The sequence below is a fragment of the Entelurus aequoreus genome, linkage group LG15, assembly GCF_033978785.1.
Source record: "Entelurus aequoreus isolate RoL-2023_Sb linkage group LG15, RoL_Eaeq_v1.1, whole genome shotgun sequence".
Lineage (NCBI taxonomy): Eukaryota > Metazoa > Chordata > Actinopteri > Syngnathiformes > Syngnathidae > Entelurus > Entelurus aequoreus.
In genome coordinates this window covers 7167960-7194188 of record NC_084745.1, presented here as the reverse complement: position 1 = coordinate 7194188, position 26229 = coordinate 7167960, and the positions used below count along the sequence as shown (strand labels likewise).

The window sequence follows — 26229 nt, the reverse complement described above, 5'->3', positions numbered from 1 at the left end:
GCCTTCAAGAAATAATCAAGATTGCGCAAACCTTGCGTGTAATTCCAACCACCGCCTCTGGTGTCGCCATTGAGCGCCGCACAAAACATGAATTTCTTTTGTTTTTTTCTGGCAGGAAATCAATTTGTAGCCAATCACAGCACGGTGTTTGTGGCATTGTCCAATCAGAGGGCAGGGTGCGCCAGAATTCAACGCCCCCTTTCAATGGAAGTCGTTAAAGTGTAATTCCCTGCGTTTCAGCTGTCAGGTATTAAGTGTATATTATTTGTTGCCTCGTCGTGATTAATTTAGTCATATTTTAATAATAGTCGGATTTTTGTCGGCCAGACGTACTTTTGTCAGTGAAATTAGTCATTTTGTTTCATCTTGGTATTGCGCAAAAGGAAGCGATCTCGCCTAGAAGTCAAACATAAGAGAAAATATCCATACGAGGCCACCATTGAAAGTGGGGCGGCATCCATTCTCTGTGCACAGGCACGGCTTGTGGGTCGTTTAAACGCTCGGTACAATGTTGGGTTAACATGTTTCGACGCAAAGAACACCGCGTTAGACGCCTTGTCGTCCGCAGTGCGGCGCCAGTGTGTCGGTAGTTTGTACTCGGGTTAACGAGGAATGCTAGCAAAGTTGACAGGAAGCCCCCCACCCCCTCAAATGCCCAAAAGCAACATGGCCGCCGAGGAAGTGCAGACTCGCTGAGGCGGTAGGCGGGGCCAAATGCCCACAAGCAACATGGCCGCCGAGCATGCGCACACTCGCTGAGGTGGAAGGCGGGAGGCGGGGCCAAATGCCCACAAGCAACATGGCCGCCGAGCGAGCCCACATTCGCTGAGGGAGGAATGCGGTAGGCGGGGCCGGCCAGGCTTGTGTCAAACTTTGGGAATGACAGGAGTGCTGCAGGAGTCGCAAAGAAGGGAAAGTGTCGCCCTTGTTCCTGATATTTGGACTACTTGGACTTGTTTGAACGCACACCACTCTTGTTCCTCGACACGCTGGCAACAAATACCTCAGCAATGTCGGAGGACCTGACTTGCCAACCTTGGTCCATCAAGAAAGATGATTATGAGCTACAACAGGTGATTGGTAAGTCATGTCTGACATTGTTCATTCAGCTTCCTTAAAGACCAAACAATGGTGCGTTTTGAAAGCGAGAACAAGCTCAGGGCATCTTCTTTTTCCTGTGCTCTGGCGGGTTGATCGCCTGTGACGACGAGGCAGTCTTTGCCGGGCGGTGTTAGAACTTGTTTCCGCTGTGAAGGACAACCCCACCCAGTGGGGCTACGCCGGTATTTTGAAACGAGCGTCAGAATGGGGAACAGTGTGCCTGGGCGAAAGCCACATTTTTTAACACTAAATTGTTTTTACACCAAATTTTTACACACTGACTTGTAAAACACTATTTTAGCACACTGAATTTTTACACATTGAATAAAAAAGAAATAAATAAATTACAGTGATTTTTTTTTTACATTAAATATTTTTACACACTGACTTTTAAAGCACTATTTTAGCACACTGAATTTTTACACATTAAATTAAAAAAACATTTTTTTTTTTACACTAAATAGTTTTTTACTGAATTTTTACACACTGACTTTTAAAACCCTGTATTTCAGCCCTCTGAATTTTTACACATTGAATAAAAAATAAATAAATAAATTACAGTGATTTTTTTTACATTAAATATTTTTACTCACTGACTTTTAAAACACTATTTTAGCACACTGAATTTTTACAGATTAAATTTTAAAAAACATATTTTTTCACACTAAATATTTTAACTGAATTTTTACACACTGACTTTTAAAACCCTGTATTTCAGCCCTCTGAATTTTTACACGTTGAATAAAAAATAAATACAAAATTTACAGTGATTTTTTTTTACATTAAATATTTTTACACACTGACTTTTAAAGCACTATTTTAGCACACTGAATTTTCACACATTAAATAAAAAAACTTTTTTTTTTTACACTAGTTTTTTACTGAATTTTTACACACTGACTTTTAAAACCCTGTATTTCAGCCCTCTGATTTTTTACACATTGAATAAAAAATAAATAAATAAATTACAGTGATTTTTTTTACATTAAATATTTTTACACACTGACTTTTAAAACACAATTTTAGCACACTGAATTTTTACAGATTAAATTTTAAAAAGCATATATTTTTTCACACTAAATATTTAACTGAAGTTTTACCCACTGACTTTTAAAACCCTGTATTTCAGCCCTCTGAATTTTTACACATTTAATAAAAAATAAATACAAAATTTACAATGATTTTTTTTACATTAAATATTTTTACACCAAATTTTTACACACTGTCTTTTAAAACACTATTTTAGCACAATGAATTTTTACAGATTAAATTTGAAAAAACATAATTTTTCACTCTAAATATTTTAACTGAATTTTTACCCACTGACTTTTAAAACCCTGTATTTCAGCCCTCTGAATTTTAATACATTGAATAAAAAATAAATACAAATTTTAGAGTGATTTTTTTTTTTTACATTAAATATTTTTTACACCAAATTTTTACACACTGTCCTTTAAAACACTGTATTATAGCACTCTGAATGTTTACACATTGAATAAAAAAAAAAAAAATTAAGGTGATTTTTTTTCACATTTTTTTTACACCAAATGTTTACACACTGACTTTTAAAACACTATTTTAGCACACTGAATTTTTACAGATCAAATTTTAAAAACCATATTTTTTTAAACTAAATATTTTAATTGAATTTTTACACACTGACATTAAAACCCTGTATTTCAGCCCTCTGAATTTTTACACATTGAATAAAAAATGAATACAAAATTTACAGTGATTTATTTTTTACATTAAATATTTTTACACCAAATTTTTAGTCACTCACTTTTAAAACACTATTTTAGCACACTGAATTTTTACAGATTAAATTTTAAAAACCATATTTTTTTTTACACTAAATATTTTACTGAATTTTTACACACTGACTTTTAAAACCCTGTATTTCAGCCCTCTGAATTTTTACACATTGAATAAAAAATAAATTCACATTTTAGAGTGATTTTTTTTACATTAAATATTTTTACACCAAATTTTTACACACTGACTTTTAAAACACTGGATTTTAGCACTCTGAATTTTTACACATTGAATAAAAAAAATAAAGAAATGAAGGTGATTTTTTTTTTTACACATTTTTTTTTTTACACCAAATGTTTACACACTGACTTTTAAAAACTATTTTAGCACACTGAATTTTTACACATTAAATTTTAAAACACTGTATTTTAGCACTCTGCATTTTTACACATTGAATAAAAAAGAAAAAATACAGTGATTTTTTTACACTAAATATTCTTACACTGAATTTTTACTCATTGAATTAAAAAAAAACTGTTTTTTTTTACAATGATTTTTTTACACTAAATATTTTTACACACTGACTTTTAAAACACTGTATTTTAGCACTGTGCATTTTTACACATTGAATTTTTAAAAACGTAATTTTTTTACACTAAATATTTTTATACTCGTTATTTCAGGAGAAACTGTAAACATTTTTTTTATTTTTTTTTAACTTTGCCTGTCATTCACTATCCTTATGTCAGAGAAGAACACACATTTGTCTTTTTTTATGCATTCTAAATCGTAGATAAAAGCTAGCAAAAGTCAGCTAACAATGTAGTCAATGGAGTTGCACTATTCCGCCTATAAAGCGCTCTAAAAACCTCCATAAAGGTTTTATTTACACAAGGTTTTATTTACAAATATAACATACAGTATAACATGTCAAATTTACGTACTTTGCATTAATTTCACAATATTTTCTATTTCCTTCAACAACAACAAGACTACTAATCATGGCAGACTTGATGAGAGACAACAAAGACTACTTTGGGACAAATGGTGATCCAGAAACTTCTATTTTTGAACCTGAATACAAGGAGGATGATCTACAAGTTTTAGAAGCTGTGTGCTAAACACTAAGCACCATGTAGCAGTATTGCTAAGTGCTAAACAAGATATACAAACATAATAAAACAATCACTTACTGTACAATGTCTGCTCTCACTGGGATAAAGACTGATGTTTATATATTTCCCTTTACAGCGTAGTCCTCACAAAGGGTTAAAGGCCTACTGAAATGAATTTTTTTTATTTAAACGGGAATAGCAGATCCATTCTATGTGTCATACTTGATCATTTCGCGATATTGCCATATTTTTGCTGAAAGGATTTAGTAGAGAAAATCGACGATAAAGTTCGCAACTTTTGCTCGCTGATAAAAAAAAGCCTTGCCTGTACCGGAAGTAGCGTGATGTCACAGGAGCTAGTATTCCTCACAATTCCCCGTTGTTTACAATGGAGCGAGAGAGATTCGGACCGAGAAAGTGACGATTACCCCATTAATTTGAGCGAGGATGAAAGATTCGTAGATGAGGAACGTTACAGTGAAGGACTTGAGAGGCAGTGATGGACGTATCTTTTTTCGCTCTGACCGTAACTTAGGTACAAGCTGGCTCATTGGATTCCACACTCCCTCCTTTTTCTATTGTGGATCACAGATTTGTATTTTAAACCACCTCGGATACTATATCCTCTTGAAAATGAGAGTCGAGAACGCAAAATGGACATTCACAGTGACTGAACATGTAAATACACGATTAATAATATTCAGCTTTGCGAAGGTAAAAAAAATAGAAGCTAACCTAGCAACGTAGCCAACGTGATAGCATAGCAGTCTCAAATGCAGATAGAAACTAAATACAAAAAAACCATGACTGGATGGATAGACAGAAGATCAAAAATACTATTAAACCATGAACATGTAAATACACGATTAATAATATTCAGCTTTTCGAAGCTAAAAAAATAGAAGCTAACCTAGCTACGTAGCCAACGTGATAGCATAGCAGTCTCAAATGCAGATAGAAACTAAATTAAAAAAAACCCTGACTGGATGGATCGACAGAAGATCAAAAATACTATTAAACCATGAACATGTAAATACACGATTAATAATATTCAGCTTTTTGAAGCTAAAAAAATAGAAGCTAACCTAGCTACGTAGCCAACGTGATAGCATAGCAGTCTCAAATGCAGATAGAAACTAAATTTAAAAAAACCCTGACTGGATGGATAGACAGAAGATCAAAAATACTATTAAACCATGAACATGTAAATACACGATTAATAATATTCAGCTTTTCGAAGCTAAAAAAATAGAAGCTAACCTAGCTACGTAGCCAACGTGATAGCATAGCAGTCTCAAATGCAGATAGAAACTAAATTTAAAAAAACCCTGACTGGATGGATAGACAGAAGATCAAAAATACTATTAAACCATGAACATGTAAATACACGATTAATAATATTCAGCTTTTCGAAGCTAAAAAAATAGAAGCTAACCTAGCTACGTAGCCAACGTGATAGCATAGCAGTCTCAAATGCAGATAGAAACTAAATAAAAAAAAAACGTTAACCCGGCCGTATTGGCATGTGTTGCAATGTTAAGATTTCATCATTAATGTATAAACTATCAGACTGCGTGGTCGGTAGTAGTGGCTTTCAGTAGGCCTTTAAAAAAGTGGAGTTTTTATGTGTCTTTCTTGCCGTCTCCGGGTTTAAATTGGATGTCAAAGTTGACCAACTTGTCAGATTATGTCCACAACCTTCGACTATCCAGGTGAGAGACATGATTTATGATCCAGAATTAACTTTCACCAACCCAGAGGCGACGCAGCAGCTCAATATGTCAATGTAGCAGCATACGCTCGTTAGCTCTCCAAAAGTAGTCCCTCTGTGTAAGCGCTTATAATAACAATACTGCTAATACTTGTTTATATTCGGGTGACAACATGTAGCAATATTGGCACTTTTTGGATGTTTTTTAGTAGGCTTCATAGTGCACTTCCTTGATCTGCGTAGTTAGCCCCCTTTTACTTGCTGTGTTCTACAATTTAGTGATGAAAGGTTTTACGTGACGTGAAGCTGTTACTTCATGCCCCTGAATCATTGTCGAGTCCCGTATCAGGTCCACGGTGCAGAAGCAGCATTCCCAGCTGTGCAGGGCTGCCCGAGGATGGGCCCGCTATCATCCCTGGGGAGGGGGGGGTGTTATTACACGGTTCACACCCGCTCCTTTCAGCTCATTGTGTGCCGCAACAAACCAGACTGCAAAGAAATACAGTCTGGGCTAATCCACTGTACGCTCTACTTCCTGGTTGCCGCCGAAGGTCTGGATTGACAAAATAAAACCATCCCCGATTAAAAAAACTTGACACAAAAAATAACTCCAGTTGGCAGTTTTCTGAGAAATTGTGTGTGAATGCTGGAATGCGCAAGTCGGACCTAAATGCTAACATTCGCATGTTAACGGGTAAAATGGGTCGAGTACCAAGTCTTAAGACTTTAAAGCAGTGGTTCTTAACCTGGGTTCGATCGAACCCTAGGGGTCCGGTGAGTCGGGCTCGGGGGTTCGGCGGAGGTCAAGACACACCCGACTCATCGTGTAAATAAAAACTTCTCCCTATCGGCGTATTATGGATACGGCAACAGCAGAAGTCAGACTGATTTGCAGGTGTGTCATTTGTTGTGAGTTTATGCACTGTGTTGGTTTTGTTCTTTGAACAAGGTGATGTTCATGCACGCTTCATTTTGTGCACCAGTAATAAAACATGGTAACACTTTAGTATGGGGAACATATTCACCATTAATTAGTTGCTTATTAACATACAAATTAGTATCATATTGGCTCTTAAAGGCCTACTGAAAGCCACTACTAGCGACCACGCAGTCTGATAGTTTATATATTAATGATGAAATCTTAACATTGCAACACATGCCAATACGGCCGGGTTAACTTATAAAGTGCAATTTTAAATTTCCCCGCCACACTTCCGGTTAAAAACGTTTTATTATGCTGACGTATGCGTGTGACGTCACGAGGGCAAGGGAAGTATTCGGAGCCCGTAGAAGCTCTGTTTTCATTTCATAATTCCACAGTATTCTGGACATCTTTGTTGGTGAATCTTTTGCAATTTGTTTAATGAACAATGGAGGCTGCAAAGAAGAAAGTTGTAGGTGGGATCGGTGTATTAGCGGCTGGCTGTAGCAACACAACAAGGACTACTTACTTGGATAGCAGACGCCTAGCCGATGCTAGCCGCCAAACCCATGGGTGAAGTCCTTCGTCGCGCCGTCGATCGCTGGAACGCAGGTGAGCACGGCTGTTGATGAGCAGATGAGGGCTGGCTGGCGTAGGTGGAGCGCTAATGTTTTTATCATAGCTCTGTGAGGTCCGGTTGCTAAGTTGCTAAGTTAGCCTTAGCGTCGTTAGCAACAGCATTGTTAAGCTTTACCAGGCTGAGAATTATTAACCGTGTAGTTACATGTACATGGTTTAATAGTATTGTTGATCTTCTGTCTATCCTTCCAGTCAGGGATTTATTTATTTTGTTTCTATCTGCATTTGAGACAGATGCTATCACGTTAGCTCATGCTAAAGAGCTTCGTCGATGTATTGTCGTGGAGATAAAAGTCACTGTGAATGTCCATTTCGCGTTCTTGACTCTCATTTTCAAGAGGATATAGTATCCGAGGTGGTTTAAAATACAAATCCGTGATCCACAATAAAAAAAGGAGAGAGTGTGGAATCCAATGAGCCAGCTTGTACCTAAGTTACGGTCAGAGCGAAAAAAGATATGTATTTCACTGCATTCTAGTCCGTCACTCTAACGTTCCTCATCCACGAATCTTTCATCCTCGCTCAAATTAATGGGGTAATCGTCGCTTTGTCGCTCCGAATCTCTCTCGCTCCATTGTAAACAACGGGGAATTGTAAGGAATACTAGCTCCTGTGACGTCACGCTACTTCCGGTACAGGCAAGGCTTTTCTATCAGCGAGCAAAAGTTGCGAACTTTATCGTCGATTTTCTCTACTAAATCCTTTCAGCAAAAATATGGCAATATCGCGAAATGATCAAGTATGACACATAGAATGGATCTGCTATTCCCGTTTAAATATAAAAAAAACATTTCAGTAGGCCTTTAACTAGTAATTATTAAGTACTTATTAATGCCTTATTCGGCATGGCCTTATTATAACCCTAACCCTAACCAAATAACTCTAAATTAAGTCTTTGTTACTTAGAATATGTTCCCCTGGGGTCCAAAAAACTCTAAATTAAGTTTTTGTTACTTAGAATATGTTCCCCATACTAAAGTGTTACCAAAAACCTATAACTTTGTCTTGAATTTGAAAAAAAAAAACATTTTATTTTTCACCAAAGAAGGGTTCGATGAATGCGCATATAAAACTGGTGGGGTTCGGTACCTCCAACAAGGCTAAGAACCACTGTAGTGTATGCATGTAAAACTAGCTAAAAACGTTAGCATGCTTATGTTAGCATGCTAATGTTAACACGCAAATGTTAGAATGTATCAAGTGCCAAGTCCATAGATCTCTTATAAGGGTACGCAGCATGGAGCGCTACTGCCTACTGGCGCTGACGAGATGCGGGGCCGCCATCTTGGAGTGGTGATCAGCTCCACTCAGTGCAATTAGTTTGGCAGGAGCAATGAACTGTCAGCACATTTAATGCATCTTACCTCACTGAATACCACTGATTTTCACACAGTTTTTTGTCATACGTGTAGCTATGATAAAGGACACATGTTTTATTATTCATAGTTTGCTTAACAGTAATATAATATTCTTACATGCTATAAATTACCAGACGTCCCAGATCAAAACTGGGAATATAATCCCAGAGAAGGGGGAATAAAACGGTCAGCTATTTTTAAATTGAAGAAACAATATGATTAGGTTATATATACATGCGAATATATCCTACATAAACAATGTATGAATACATTAGATATCTATATATCTTATAGGCTGTATCTCTGTTGAGAGTTTATTCTGTCTTGACACTTTGTATTGATATTTTGTATTACATTCTTCCCTTAAATGATCATGTTTACAGTGATTGTTTTATATGTATTTTTGATGTATGTCGCTTTGGATAAAAGCGTCTGCCAAACACTTAAACATAAACATATATAAAAACCTGAAAGTCTTTATTTGAGCTAAAACCACCAATCTGTTTCACTGGATTCAGAATAAAACCAAATTCTGTCTTGCCCAACAATGTTAGTATTTGAATATTGTTACTTGAGGACTTATTCCTGGTTACAATTATACTGTTAAGAAAGTATTGTCTTATACTTTGCCTAAAATGAGAATGCATTATAATTAGTGGTGGCAGGGGGAATTTTGTTTTAGGTGGGGCTGAAAGTTTGTAAACCAAACTCCTGTAGGGGTGTCATCCTCCCCCAGAAGATTTATTTGTGATGTTCACATACAAATGAAGCATTCTGACAAAATAATGAAGAGAAAATAGAACATTTCATAGGTTTGCAGAGAACTATATAAAATATGCACACACTCTTTTCACAAAATACAACCAATAGTATGTTAATGTTAAATCTTACTTGTGAAAAGTAATCCCCCGATTCCTATTTTCAACAGTCGGCTCATTTGAGCAGGAAAACGCTGAACACCAGCCCGGCATCTTTGTTTTCTACCTGTCAACTGTCAGTTTAGGCTGCTCGCCAGCTCCTCATCACCACTTCAAGATGGCGGCCGAATTTCTCGCGTCACAGCAGCCAATGCTGCGTCTACTTCTAAGATGTCTATGGCCAAGTCATGTGGCTATGAAGCGTATGCATGTAAAACTAGCTGAACACATTGGCATGTTATCGTTAGCATGCTGATGTTAGAATGTGTCGAGTACCAAGTCGTATGACTATGAAGCGTATGCATGTAAAACTAGCTGAACACATTGGCATGTTATCGTTAGCATGCTGATGTTAGAATGTGTCGAGTACCAAGTCGTATGACTATGAAGTGTATGCATGTAAAACTAGCTGAACAGATTAGCATAATGTGTCATGTATCAAGTCATATGACTATGAAGCGTTTGCATGTAAAACTAGCTAAAAATGTTAGCATGTTAATGTTAGAATGTTAGAACACACATTCCTTTCCATAGTTAAATAGGAATAACAGGGCAAATTAATGTTACACAGTCGTTATTTCCTGTCACTAAACCTGCAGAAAGTAGTTCTTCTCAGGTTTCTCCATGTTTACATTTGCACACTTTGCACTATTTTCTTACACTTTATGAAGCATTTCTTACATATTCATTTTTTTTATGATCTTATTAAGTGTTTAATGTGATTTTACTATTTTGTTGACATTGTTTGAGTGTTTTCCATGCTTGTGTTGACATTTCCTTTCTGCCTTGATAGCTGAGGGATTATAATCAAAGGAAGTTACTTTTCAAATAAATATTATTCTCCTGCTCCTTATTTTCCATAAGTCATAAAAAATGTCAATAATTATCGATATCGACCGACATATTAATAATATTTAAACATTTACTGCATAACAAAAACATATTCCCATAGTTAAATAAGAATAACAGGGCAAATTAATGTTACACAGCCGTTATTTCCTGCCACTATAAAATAGTTCCCAGGTTTCTCTGTTTGCATTTTCACAATTTGCACTATTTTCTTACACTTTATGAAGCATTTCTTACATATTCATTATTTTTATGATCTTATTGTTAAGTGTTTAATGTGATTTTACTATTTTGTTGACATTGTTTGTTTTCCATGCTTGTGTTGACATTTCCTTTCTGCCTTGATAGCTGAGGGATTATAATCACAGGAACATTTGAAATTAAATGTATTTTCTCCATCCATCCATCCATTTTCTACCGCTTGTCCCTTTCGGGGTTCTGCTCCTTATTTTCCACGGGTTATAAAAAATGTCTAATCATCAATATGGACCGACATATTAATAATATTTAAAAATTACTGCATAACACAAATTCCTTTCCATAGTTAAAAAAAACAAAACAGGGCAAATTAATGTTACACAGTCATTATTTCCTGCCACTAAACCTGCAGAAAATAGTTAATTAAACGCTGATAATATCCACACTGCTTCCTTCAAACGTCCACGCTGAAAGACTCCCACCGTGACCTTCTCCTTTAAGAAGCTAATTCAAGGCCATGCTAATTTGATAAGGTGTGGTTTGCACTTCTTCAACTGTACTTGACCCCAGCCCTCCTGTTTCAACCCTTCCCACCTTGTTTAGTATCTCCATAACCTCATGGCGGACACTTTTATCGCCTCTTTGGTGCCTCATCCACACCAGCGGCTTGTGTTGGAACGCTCACATTCCCCAAAGGGTGCACACCGCCCGCTAGTTGCAGCGCAGCGCTGAGACTTGAGCGTTCGGGTCGGCGGCAGAGTAAGAACTTCTTGACACAATGTGACTTTGGAAGGTTTGGAGTGGACCTCACAAGGAGGAGACGTGCTTACAGACAACATGGAGGCTTGTTTTGTCACCTTCTGGACTGCATCCTACACTATATTGTATACATGGCTGACATTTACCACTCGCACCCACATGCTTCTTTCAGGGCCCATACCTGTTATTAGGAGCTACGTTTTCCTACGCTTTGAACCCGGCGACTTAAACAGACACTTTTTTGGACGAGTTTTGCATTGCCCTGCTGTTCAGACTGACTTTGAACCGGAAGTGCAAGCGCTGTTCCGTTGTCTCGCCATCCATAGCATTTCTACTCGTTCGGATCCTTCGTTCATTGCTCCGAGCGACATTTGTGGGTTTTACAATACAACTAAAATAATTCTTACTTGCTAAATCATACTTGCCAACCCTCCCGTTTTTAGCGGGAGAATCCCGATATTCAGCGCCTCTCCCGTCAACCCCCCGGCAGAGATTTTCTCCCGACAAACTGTCGGTATTCAGCCGGAGCTGGAGGCCACGCCCCCTCCAGCTCAATGCGGACCAGTGGTGACAGCCTGTTCTCACGTCCGATTTCCCACAAAATAAACAGCTTGCCTGCCCAAAGACGTCATAACACCTAGGGCTTTTATAGAGTGCACAACTGCGCACACAACAAGGAGACGAAGCAGAAGAACGAGGAAATTACAGACATGGCGGCCGAAATGATATACTCATCATGAACGGAGAAGTTAAACAGGACAATACTGCCATCTAATGGATAGCCACTGGAACACTGAAATTCAAGTATTTTTTTTTTTCTATGTAAAAAATAAATATATATATATAGCTAGAATTCACTGAAAGTCAAGTATTTCATACGTATATATATATATATATATAAAATACTCGAGTTGGTGAATTCTAGCTGTAAATAACCACGCCCCCAACCACGACCCCCGCCCCCAAACAACCCCGAACCCCCCCCCCCCACCCCCGACCAACCACTGCTATATATGATATTCCTATATATAATATTCCTATGTGTAATATTTATATGTGTAATTGATTGGTGACAAATAAAGCAAGTTTCTTACAAGTATCATCGCTGCAGGACCAGGAATAGCTAAACATGCTTCACGACACCCTAGGACAGTGTTTTTCAACCACTGTGCCGCGGCACACTAGTGTGTCGTGAGATACAGTCTGGTGTGCCGTGGGAGATGATCTAATTTCACCTATTTTGGGTAAAAGATATTTTTTTGCAAACCAGTAATTATAGTCTGCAAACGATGTGTTGTTGTTGAGTGTCGGTGCTGTCTAGAGCTCGGCAGAGTAACCGTGTAATACTCTTCCATATCAGTAGGTGGCAACCGGTAGCTAATTGCTTTGTAGATGTCGGAAACAGCGGGAGGCAGTGTGCAGGTAAAAAGGTGTCTAATGCTTAAACCAAAAATAAACAAAAGGTGAGTGCCCCTAAGAAAAGGCATTGCAGCTTAGGGAAGGCTAGGCAGAACGAATCTAAAACTGAACTGGCTACAAAGTAAACAAAAACAGAATGCTGGACGACAGCAAAGACTTACTGTGGAACAAAGACGGCGTCCACAATGTACATCCGAACATGACACAACAATCAACAATATCCCCACAAAGAAGGATACAAACAACTGAAATGTTCTTGATTGCTAAAACAAAGTAGATGCGGGAAATATCGCTCAAAGGAAGACATGAAACGGCTACAGATAAATACCAAAAAAAGAGAAGAAGCCACCAAACCCTGGGACTTATAAAACGGTGCGGCTAATTTACAGATTTTTTCTTATCTGACGGCCATGATGCAAATAGTTAAAAACAAACACACAGACACTGAAAAAGTGTGTTCTTGTTTGTGCTATATGGCGCCATCTTTTGGACGAGTTTTGCATCGCCATTCTGTTCAGACTGAGCTTTGAACTGGAAGTACAAGTGCCGTTCCGTCTTCCCCGCCGTCCGTAGCGTTCGTACTCGTCTGGATTCTTCGTTCATCGCTCCGAGCGACGTTTGTAGAGTTTTACACACAAACAATTTTTACTTGCAAAACTGTCTGTAGGAGTCTTTCCATGTGTATTTGTACGTGCTATTATAATTCAAGTTAAAGGTTGTGAGTTCAAACCCCGGCCGAGTCATACCAAAGACTATAAAAATGGGAGCCATTACCTCCCTGCTTGGCACTCAGCATCAAGGGTTTGAATTGGGGGTTAAATCACCAAAATTGATTACCGGGCGTGGCCACTGCTGCTGCTCACTGCTCTTCTCACCTCCCACGGGGTGATCAAGGGCGATATAATCAAGCTAGCTGCAAGACATGGGTCACAAGAGATCATTTTTGGTGAGGCATTGATCGGCATCTGGTGGTCACACACCGTAAATTCCAGGCTGTAAGACGCTACTTTTTTCCTACGCTTTGAACCCTGTGGCTTATAAAACGGTGCGGCTAATTTACGGATGTTTCTTGACTGACGTCCATATGGTAAATAGTTTTCAATAAACCAAAGCAAAGACACTTAAATGGTGTGTGATTGTTTGTGCTATGGCGCCATCTTCTGGACGAGTCCGCTCACTGCAGGGGCAGCTGTGTGAATGAATGCCTGCAAGTTGAAAAACTTGAACCGGAAATAGAGGTGCCATTCTGTCTTTTAATAGTCCATAACGTTTCTACTCGAATGGATTCGTTATTCATCACTCCTAGCAACGTTTGTAAGTTTTACAATATAACTAAAACAATTCTTACTCACTAAACCATCCCATGTGTGATGTCTGGAGGAGTGTTTTCATGCATATTTGTACACGCTATTGTAATGTAATCAAGCTGTTGTCGTTAGCATTAGCTAATATGCTAACAGGTTTACGAGTGTCTGTTAGTGTTATTAACCTACAAACCTGAGAAGAACTATTTTCTGCAGGTTTAGTGGCAGGAAATAATGTCTGTGTAACATTAATTTTGCCCTGTTATTCCTATTTAACTATGGAAATTATTTTTTGTTATGCTGTAATTGTTGAAATATTACGTCGATCGATATCTTTAATTATTGAAGACAATTTCTGACTAATAGAAAATAAAGAGCAGGAGAATAATAATATTTATTTGAAATGTAACTTCCTGTGATTATGACCCCTCAGCTGTCAAGGCAGAAAGGAAATGTCAACACAAGCATGAAAAACACTCAAACAATGTCAACAAAATAGTAAAATCACATTGAACACTTAACAATAAGATCATAAAATGAAGCAATACGTAAGAAATGCTTTATAAAGTGTAAGAAAATAGTGCAAAGTGTGAAAATGTAAACAGAGAAACCTGAGAAGAACTATTTTCTGCAGGTTTAGTGTCAGGAAATAACGTCTTGTGTAACATTAATTTGCCCTGTTATTCTTATTTAACTATGGAAAGGAATTTTTGTTATACAGTCATTGTTTAAATATTATAAATATATCGCTTGATATTGATAATTATTGAGATTTTTTATGACCTATGGAAAATAAGGAGCAGGAGAATAATATTTATTTGAAATGTAACTTCCTGTGATTATAACCCCTCAGCTATCAAGGCAGAAAGGAAATGTCAACACAAGCATGGAAAACACTCAAACAATGTCAACAAAATAGTACAATCACATTGAACACTTAACAATAAGATCTTAAAATGAAGCAATATGTGAGAAATGCTTCATAAAGTGTAAGAAAATAGTGCAATGTGTGCAAATGTAAACATGGAGAAACCTGAGAAGAACTTTTTTCTGCAGGTTTAGTGTCAGGAAATAACAGTTGTGTAACATGAATGTGCCCTGTAATTCTTGTTTAACTATGGAGATAATTGTTTGTTATGCAGTAATTGTTTAAATATTATTAATAAATTGGTCGATATCACTAATTATTTACATTTTTTATGACCTATGGAAAATAAGGAGCAGGAGAATAATAATATTTATTTGAAATGTAACTTCCTGTGATTATAACCCCTCAGCTATCAAGGCAGACAGGAAATGTCAACACAAGCATGGAAAACACTCAAACAATGTCAACAAAATAGTACAATCAAATCAAACACTTAACAATAAGATTATAAAAATAAATGACCTGATTGGCCGTCAGCGTGTCACTCCCACTGATCAGTGATCACTTCCTGCGTTGCTTGGTTACCAGAGAGCGAGTACCTTTGTTCACGCAACCAACCTTGCTTCCATACTTCCATACTCCATACATTTTAATGTAAATGCATTTTTTATTGATACAAATTATGTGTCTATCGTGATGTATATTGATATCCTTTTATCGCCCGGCCCTAATTTCAAAACCTTCTTCTCCGACTTGCTCAGCTGGTCCTTCCACTTTTTTTTTTTTTAACAAAAAAAATCTGAACAATCATTGCTGTCACACTTTTTCTCCCTTCATAATACAAGTAACAAATGATTATTTCCCCTAAACTGAACTGCGTATCGTTTGAGTAATGTTACTTTTCCGTTACTACAAGTATTTTTGTAGCGTATACTTTATAGGACCTACAAACTAGAACACCATTACTGCAGTCGGCATGTGTTCTTCCACTTGGTTCTCGCCAGGGGTCGGCAACCCAAAATGTTGAAGGAGCCATATTGGACCAAAAATACAAAAATCTAATCTGTCTGGAGCCGCAAAAAGTTAAAAGTGTTTTAATGAAGACAACACATGATGTCTTTATTAGCTTAATTAGCCTACTATCAAAATTACTTTAAAAGTGTTATAATGATGTAAGTGTCTATATTAGCCTACTATCAAAATTACTTTAAAAATCTTATATAAGTGTTATAATGAAGGCAACATATGATGCAAGTGTTTATATTAGCTATATTAGCCTACTATCAAAATGACTTTAAAAGTCTTACGTATATAAGTGTTATAATGAAGACAACGCATGATGTAAGTGTCTATATTAGCCTACTATCAAAATGACTAAGTCTTATATAAGTGTTATAATGAAGGCAACACATGATGTAAGTGTCTATATTAGCCTACTATCAAAATGAGTTTAAAAGTCTTATATAAGTGTTATAATGAAGGCAACATATGAAGCAAGTGTCTATATTAGCTATATTAGCTTACTGTCCAAATGACTTTAAAAGTCGTATATATGTTATAATGAAGACAACACATGATGTAAGTGTCTATATTAGCTATATTAGCCTACTATCAAAAGGACTTTAAAAGTCTTATGCAAGTGTTATAATGAAGGCAACACATGATGTAAGTGTCTATATTAGCCTACTATCAAAATGAGTTTAAAAGTCTTAAATAAGTGTTATAATGAAGGCAACACATGATGTAAGTGTCTATATTAGCCTACTATCAAAAGGACTTTAAAAGTCGTATATATGTTATAATGAAGGCAACACATGATGTAAGTGTCTATATTAGCTATATTAGCCTACTATCAAAATTACTTTAAAAGTCTTATATAAGTGTTATAATGAAGACAACACATGATGTAAGTGTCTATATTAGCCTACTATCAAAATTACTTTAAAAGTCTTATATAAGTGTTATAATGAAGACAACGCATGATGTAAGTGTCTATATTAGCCTACTATCAAAATGACTAAGTCTTATATAAGTGTTATAATGAAGACAACACATGATGTAAGCTTCTATATTAGCCTACTATCAAAATGAGTTTAAAAGTCTTATATAAGTGTTATAATGAAGGCAACATATGATGCAAGTGTCTAAATTAGCTATATTAGCTTACTGTCCAAATGACTTTAAAAGTCGTATATATGTTATAATGAAGACAACACATGATGTAAGTGTCTATATTAGCTATATTAGCCTACTATCAAAAGGACTTTAAAAGTCTTATATAAGTGTTATAATGAAGGCAACACATGATGTAAGTGTCTATATTAGCTATATTAGCCTACTATCAAAAGGACTTTAAAAGTCTTATATAAGTGTTATAATGAAGACAGCACGATGTAAGTGTCTATATTAGCCTACTATCAAAATTAGTTTAAAAGTCTTATATAAGTGTTATAATAAAGGCAACATATAATGCAAGTGTCTATATTAACTATATTAGCTTACTGTCCAAATGACTTTAAAAGTCTTATATAAGTGTTATAATGAAGGCAACACATGATGTGTCTATATTAGCTATATTAGCCTACTATCAAAAGGACTTTAAAAGTCTTATATAAGTGTTATAATGAAGGCAACACATGATGTAAGTGTCTATATTAGCCTACTATCAAAATGAGTTTAAAAGTCTTACATAAGTGTTATAATGAAGGCAACATATAATGCAAGTGTCTATATTAGCTATGTTAGCTTACGGTCCAAATGACTTTAAAAGTCTTATATAAGTGTTATAATGAAGGCAACACATGATGTAAGTGTCTATATTAGCCTACTATCAAAATGACTTTAAACATTGTATATAAGTGTTATAATGAAGGCAACACATGATGTAAGTGTCTATATTAGCCTACTATCAAAATTACTTTACAAGTCTTATATAAGTGTTATAATGAAGGCAACACATGATGTAAGTGTCTATATTAGCCTACTATCAAAATGAGTTTAAAAGTCTTATATAAGTGTTATAATGAAGGCAACACATGATGTAAGTGTCTATATTAGCTATATTAGCCTACTATCAAAATGAGTTTAAAAGTCTTATATAAGTGTTATAATGAAGGCAACATATAATGCAAGTGTCTATATTAGCTATGTTAGCTTACGGTCCAAATGACTTTAAAAGTCTTATATAAGTGTTATAATGAAGGCAACACATGATGTAAGTGTCTATATTAGCCTACTATCAAAATGACTTTAAAAGTCTTATATAAGTGTTATAATGAAGGCAACATATGATGTGTCTATATTAGCCTACTATCAAAATTACTTTAAAAGTCTTATATAAGTGTTATAATGAAGGCAACATATGATGTGTCTATATTAGCCTACTATCAAAATGACTATAAACGTTGTATATAAGTGTTATAATGAAGGCAACACATGATGTAAGTGTCTATATTAGCCTACTATCAAAATTACTTTAAAAGTCTTATATAAGTGTTATAATGAAGGCAACATATGATGTGTCTATATTAGCCTACTATCAAAATTACTTTAAAAGTCTTATATAAGTGTTATAATGAAGGCAACATATGATGTGTCTATATTAGCCTACTATCAAAATGACTTTAAACGTTGTATATAAGTGTTATAATGAAGGCAACATATAATGCAAGTGTCTATATTAGCTATATTAGCTTACTGTCCAAATGACTTTAAAAGTCTTATATAAGTGTTATAATGAAGGCAACACATGATGTAAGTGTCTATATTAGCTATATTAGCCTACTATCAAAATGAGTTTAAAAGTATAATATAAGTGGTATATTGAAGGCAACACATGATGTAAGTGTCTATATTAGCCTACTATCAAAATTAGTTTAAAAGTCTTATATACGTGTTATAATGAAGGCAACACATGATGTAAGTGTCTATATTAGCCTACTATCAAAATTAGTTTAAAAGTCTTATATACGTGTTATAATGAAGGCAACACATGATGTGTCTATATTAGCCTACTATCAAAATGACTTTAAACGTTGTATATAAGTGTTATAATGAAGACAACACACGATGTAAGTGTCTATATTAGCTATATTAGCCTACTATCAAAATGACTTTAAAAGTCTTATATAAGTGTTATAATGAAGGCAACACATGATGGAAGTGTCTATATTAGCCTACTATCAAAATAACTTTAAAAGTCTTATATAAGTGTTATAATGAAGGCAACACATGATGGAAGTGTCTATATTAGCCTACTATCAAAATAACTTTAAAAGTCTTATATAAGTGTTATAATGAAGACAACTATTGACTTTATTTTGCTTGAACAGCTGTATGAATTTAAAGAGAATAGTGATAGTAGCTGAGATAGGCTTCATTTACTTTAAATACCCACATTTGTAGTACGACCCACTGCTGTAGTTCACTTCCCAAAAAGTAAGATGATTTCATGGTTCCTTTTTCAATGGCACTCACCAAAGTAAGTGCTCCAATATACCGTTAATAAATGCGATGGTATCAGCTGATCTCCCTTATGGATGATTGGTATCAAAATCGGCGGCAGGAAACCCAGCTTGGACATACCACCGCAGAAAAGGAGGTGCTCTGTTCAAATGTGCAAATTAGAAATGACCTTTCACAGCAGCACCACTGAAACGCACTTAAAAAAAAAAAAAAGGCATCAAGGGCGATTCTCTAGGATGGCGAAGGAAGTCAAACGTCTCTTTAAAGGGGAAGTGCACTTTTTACACACAAAAAAAGTGCTTATCATTCGCAATCCTTATGCAAGTCAAGAACACATACAGTATGTTGTTCTTTTTTATGCTTACGTCGCTCTATTCTGCCTAAAAAGCGCTTAAAAAACAATCCATCAATCAATGAATCAAACTTTATGTATGAAGGGCTTTTCATACATAAAAGAAATGCAACGCAAAGTGCTTTACAAAGTTAAAAACAATACCCCGATGACCCATATCCCCCATTACCACACACACACACACACACACACACACGCACACACACGCACACACACACACACACACACACACACACACACACACACACACACGTGCAACTATATGGACCAATGATTGCATGGCTGAGTACAGAGGAGACATGTGAGTAAACACTATCACATCTGCACTATGAGGTCATCAGACTAGAGATGTCCGATAATATCGGACTGCCGATATTATCGGGCGATAAATGCTTTAAAATGTAATATCGGAAATTATCGGTATTGGTTTCAAAATTATCGGTATCTGTTTCAAAAAGTAAAATGTATGACTTTTTAAAAACGCCGCTGTGTACACGGACGTAGGGAGAAGTACAGAGCGCCAATAAACCTTAAAGGCACGGCCCAGTCACATAATATCTACGGCTTTTCACGCACACAAGTGAATGCAAGGCATACTTGGTCAACAGCCATACAGGTCACACTGAGGGTGACCGTATAAACAACTTATGCGCCACACTGTGAACCCACACCAAACAAGAATGACAAACACATTTCGGGAGAACATCCGCACCGTAACACAACATAAACACAACAGAACAAATACCCAGAACCCCTTGCAGCACTAACTCTTCCGGGACGCTACAATATACACATACCCCACTAGGGGGAGAGAGAGCGTGTGAGAGAGCGTGAGAGTGAGAGAGCGTGGGAGAGAGAGAGCGTGTGAGACAGAGAGTGAGAGAGGGCATGAGAGCGCGTGAGAAAGGGCGTGAGAGCGCGTGTGAGAGAGCGTGTGTGTGAGAGCGTGCGCGTGAAAGACTGTGTAAAAAAGTGAGTGCGTGAGAGTGTGTGAGAGAGCGAGTGTGTGAGAGCGCGTGTGAGAGAGTGTGAGAGTGTGTGTGTGAAAGACTGTGTAAGAGTGTGAGCGAGTGTGTGAGAGAGCGTGTGAGAGCGTGCATGTGAAAGACTGTAAGAGGGTGAGCGTGAAAGAGCGAGTGTGTGAGAGAACATGTGTGTGACAGCGTGCGTGTGAAAGACTGTGTAAGAGGGTGAGCACATGAGAGAGTGTGTGAGAGAGCGTGAGAGAGCGAGTGTGTGAGAGCACGTGTTAGACTGTGTGAGAGAGTGTGAGAGAGCGTGTGAGAGCGTGCGTGTGAAAGACCGTGTGAGAGCGTGAGAGAGCGAGTGTGTGAGAGCGTGCGTGTGAAAGACCGTGTGAAAGACCGTGTGAGAGCGTGAGAGAGCGAGTGTGTGAGAGCGTGTGTGTGAGAGCGTGCATGTGAAAGACTGTAAGAGGATGAGAGCGTGAGAGAGTGTGTGACAGAGCGTGAGAGAGCGAGTGTGTGAGAGAGTGTGTGTGAAAGACTGTGTAAGAGGGTGAGCGAGTGTGTGTGAGAGAGCGTGTGAGAGCGTGCGTGTGAAAGACTGTGTAAGAGGGTGAGAGAGCGAGTGTGTGAGAGAGCGTGTGAGAGTGTGTGAGAGCGTGTGTGTGAAAGACTGTGTAAGAGGGTGAGCGAGCGTGTGAGAGAACGTGTGTGTGAGAGCGTGCGTGTGAAAGACTGTGTAAGAGGGTGAGCACGTGAGAGAGTGTGTGAGAGAGCGTGAGAGAGCGAGTGTGTGAGAGCACGTGTTAGACTGTGTGAGAGAGTGTGAGAGAGCGTGTGAGAGCGTGCGTGTGAAAGACCGTGTGAGAGCGTGAGAGAGCGAGTGTGTGAGAGCGTGCGTGTGAAAGACCGTGTGAGAGCGTGAGAGAGCGAGTGTGTGAGAGCGTGTGTGTGAGAGCGTGCATGTGAAAGACTGTAAGAGGATGAGAGCGTGAGAGAGTGTGTGACAGAGCGTGAGAGAGCGAGTGTGTGAGAGCGTGTGAGAGAGTGTGTGTGAAAGACTGTGTAAGAGGGTGAGCGAGTGTGTGTGAGAGAGCGTGTGAGAGCGTGCGTGTGAAAGACTGTGTAAGAGGGTGAGAGAGCGAGTGTGTGAGAGAGCGTGTGAGAGTGTGTGAGAGCGTGTGTGTGAAAGACTGTGTAAGAGGGTGAGCGAGTGTGTGTGAGAGCGTGTGAGAACTTGTGAGAGCGTGCGTGTGAAAGACTGTCTAAGAGGGTGAGAGAGCGAGTGTGAGAATGTGAGAGCGTGTGTGAGAGCGTGCGTGTGAAAGACTGTAAGAGGGTGAGAGAGCGAGTGTGAGAGTGTGTGAGCGTGTGTGAGAGCGTGTGTGAAAGACTGTAAGAGTGTGAGAGCGTGTGTGTGCGTGTGTTCCAGTGGAACCTCTTAGTGTGGACCTCACATTTGTTTGTCTTTCAAAAGTAATCCTTCACCACCTTGGAAGTACATCCATGATGGTCGCTATGACGATACATCCATGATGGTCACTATGACGATACATCCATGATGGTCGCTATGACGATACATCCATGATGGTCGCTATGACGATACATCCATGATGGTCGCTATGACGATACATCCATGATGGTCGCTATGACGATACTTCCATGATGGTCGCTATGACGATACTTCCATGATGGTCGCTATGACGATACATCCATGATGGTCGCTATGACGATACTTCCATGATGGTCGCTATGACGATACATCCATGATGGTTGCTATGACGATACATCCATGATGGTCGCTATGACGATACATCCATGATGGTCTCTATGACGATACATCCATGATGGTCTCTATGACGATACATCCATGATGGTCGCTATGACGATACATCCATGATGGTCGCTATGACGATACATCCATGATGGTCGCTATGACGATACATCCATGATGGTCGCTATGACGATACATCCATGATGGCGCACAGTTTTGTGTGGCCGTCGAGGTCCCTGAGATGAGTTTGACGTAAAAGAGGTGACCTTTGTTTAGTCGCTCCCTGACAGGAAATTACAAGGGAAATTGCAACTTTATTGGATTATCATCACAGTCATGTTGACTAACTTTGTACGCTCATGTTGCTGGAAGACACATTGAGCTTTGAAGAAATCCTCCCGGTTATTTCTTTCCCCGCTAACATGCCCCTTTTTCTTCCAAACACTCTGGCTCAATGAGAAGTCCAGACAATGGACACTTTGTTAATATTTGGGCAGAGCCCAGATGAGGGCATAGGGGCTTAGGAAAAGCTTACTGGAGTGTGAGAGAGAGAGAGTGAGAGTGAGAGAGCGTGTGAGAGAGCATGAGTGTGTGTGTGTGTGTGTGAGAGAGAGAGAGATAGAGAGTGAGAGAGCATGAGTGTGTGTGTGTGTGTGAGAGAGAGAGAGAGACATAGAGAGTGAGAGAGCATGAGTGTGTGTGTGTGTGTGTGTGAGAGAGAGAGAGAGAGACATAGAGAGTGAGAGACCGTGTGAGAGAGCATGAGTGTGTGTGTGTGTGTGTGAGAGAGAGAGAGATAGAGAGTGAGAGAGCATGAGTGTGTGTGTGTGTGAGAGAGAGAGAGAGAGACATAGAGAGTGAGAGACCGTGTGAGAGAGCATGAGTGTGTGTGTGTGTGAGAGAGAGAGAGAGAGAGAGCGTGTGAGAGAGCATGAGTGTGTGTGTGTGTGTGTGTGTGTGTGTGTGTGTGTGTGTGAGAGAGAGAGAGCGAGCGTGTGAGAGACCGTGAGAGAGAGAGCGTGTGAAAGCATGAGTGTGTGTGAGAGAGAGAGAGAGAGAGAGAGCGTGTGAGAGAGCATTAGTGTGTGAGAGAGCGTGAGAGAGCATGAGTGTGTGAGAGAGAGTGTGTGAGAGAGAGACAGAGTGAGAGAGTGTGAGGGTGCGTAAGAGAGCAAGAAACCGTGTGAGCGCGAGACAGAGAGCGTGTGAGAGAATGTGAGAGAGCATGAGTGTGTGAGAGCATGTGACAGCGTGAGAGAGCGTGTGAGAGAGTGAGTGTGTGAGCATGTGTGAGAGCGTGTGAGAGAGAGAGAGAGAGAGAGTGTGTGAGCATGTGAGAGAGTATGTGAGAGAGCGTGAGTGTGTGAGAGAGAGTGAGAGCATGTGAAAGAGCGTGAGTGTGTGAGAGAGCGTGAGAGTGAGAGCATGTGAGAGAGCGTGTGAGAGAGCGTGAGTGTGTGAGAGAGAGTGAGAGCATGTGAGAGAGCATGAGTGTGTGAGAGAGAGTGAGAGCATGTGAGAGAGCGTGAGTGTGTGAGAGAGTGAGAGCATGTGAGAGAGCGTGTGAGTGTGTGTGAGGGAGTGAGAGTGTGTGAGAGAGCCTGTGAGAGAGCGTGAGTGTGTGAGAGAGTGAGAGCGTGTGAGCATGTGAGAGAGCGTGTGAGAGAGTGTGAGTGTGTGAGAGAGAGTGAGAGCGTGTGAGCCTGTGAGAGAGCCCGTGAGAGAGCGTGTGAGCATGTGAGAGAGCATGAGTGTGTGAGAGAGAGTGAGCGTGTGAGAGAGCGTGTGAGTGTGTGTGAGGGAGTGAGAGCGTGTGAGAGAGCCTGTGAGAGAGCGTGAGTGTGTGAGAGAGTGAGAGCGTGTGAGCATGTGAGAGAGCGTGTGAGAGAGAGTGAGAGCGTGTGAGCCTGTGAGAGAGCCCGTGAGAGAGCGTGTGAGCATGTGAGAGAGCATGAGTGTGTGAGAGAGAGTGAGCGTGTGAGCATGTGAGAGAGCGTGTGAGTGTGTGTAAGAGAGTGTGAGCATGTGAGAGAGCCTGTGAGAGAGCGTGAGTGTGTGAGAGAGTGAGAGCGTGTGAGCGTGTGAGAGAGCGTGTGAGAGAGCGTGAATGTGTGTGAGAGTGAGAGCGTGTGAGCATGTGAGAGAGCGTGTGTGTGTGTGAGAGAGAGTGACAGAGCGTAAACCAGTAAATTTTAGAATAAAAAAAACTATTTTCCATATATTAGCCACACCGGCCTATAAGCCGCAGATACAAACGTTGTAAAATGAGTTATTTACACAGAAATATTTTGTTAATGTTTATTTACATACCTTAATTGTTTCCAAACGATGGTTGTCACACGGCAGTAAAACGGCTGATCAAACAAAACACAAGTCATCGTCAAGGACCCACTAGCTGCAGAAGCTAGCTCTCCATTCAGCTAAACAGACTCAATAACTCTACGGTGACGTTTTGGTGAATTAACTGAGAGTAAAGTGAAACAATACAAAAATAAGTAAGTTGTTAAGACTCGTAAACCTGTTAGCATGTTAGCTAATGCTAACGACGCTAGCTTGATTACATTACAATAGCTCTTACAAATGTGCATGAAAACTCTCATCCAGACATCACACATGGTACGGTTTAGTAAGTAAGAATTGTTTTAGTTATATTGTAAAACTTACAAACGTTGCTTAGAGTGATGAATGAAGAATCCTTACGAGTAGAAACGCTGTGGACGATTTTATTTCCAGGTTAAGGCATTAAAATAGGAAGTACATATTCAGCCGGTCGCACCTGCAGTGAGCGAACTCGTCCAAAAGATGGCGCCATAGCACAAGCAATAACACACCTTTTCAGTGTGTTTGCTTGAGTTTAATGAAAACTATTGAAGCCCAAACATGATGGCCCTTAAATTAGCCACACCGTTTTGTAAGCCCCAGAGTTCAAAGTGTAGGAAAACGTAGCGGCTTACAGTCTGGAATTGTTACGGTACTCATCATGGATCCACAATCAGAGCTTTGTCGTGTCTTTCTTCCCCAGGGAGCGGGGCCACCGCTGTGGTTCAAGCCGCCTACTGTGTGCCACGCAAGGAGAAGGTGGCCATCAAACGCATCAACCTCGAGAAGTGCCAGACCAACATGGACGAACTTTTGGTAAGGTTGTCCACACCTTTGTTATCCATGAGCTCCTACACCTCGTGGCGTGCTCCTCAACCTTCATGTCCACATGGCAACCCTGTCAGGGAGGCTCATCATCATTATGCCTCCGACAGCGTGTCCAGTGGAGGTGAGGACATGATGGATAGATAATAGTTTGTGACTCACTCTTCTGGCTTTGAAGCATAAGATCAGCTTATTAAATGCAAAATGTGTGGCTTTTCTCCACGAGAAGAAAGCAGCAGGCAGGCTATTGGACACTGAGCGGCAACAATAACTTCCTGGGCCACAGAAGCAGTCTTTATTTGCTAGAGGATAATTCGACATCCATAGTTAAATTTTGATAAACAATCATAAATGAATCTTTCAGCACAAACACAATGTTTACATCTATAGTTATATTTTGATAAACAATCATAAATTAGTCTTTCAACACATACACAATGCTGACATTTATAGTTATATTTTGATAAACAATCAAATGAATCTTTCAGCACATACACAATGTTGGCATCTATATATATTTTGATAAACAATCATCAATGAATCTTTCAGCACAAACACAATGTTGACATCTATAGTTATATTTTGATAAACAATCATAAATGAGTCTTTCAGCAC

General features: G+C 38.7%; 1 protein-coding gene across 1 annotated transcript in view; it reads left to right on the top strand.

Annotated features, from left to right (window-relative positions):
* Positions 1-324: 324 nt before the first annotated feature.
* LOC133629729 (serine/threonine-protein kinase OSR1-like) overlaps positions 325-26229 on the top strand; it is an 84375-nt gene continuing 58470 nt past the window's right edge. Inside the window, exons 1-2 of the mRNA XM_062020672.1 lie at positions 325-1080; positions 25493-25605. Coding sequence (XP_061876656.1) covers positions 1011-1080; positions 25493-25605 — 183 coding nt within the window. The 5' untranslated portion in view covers positions 325-1010. The remainder of the gene's footprint in view (positions 1081-25492; positions 25606-26229) is intronic.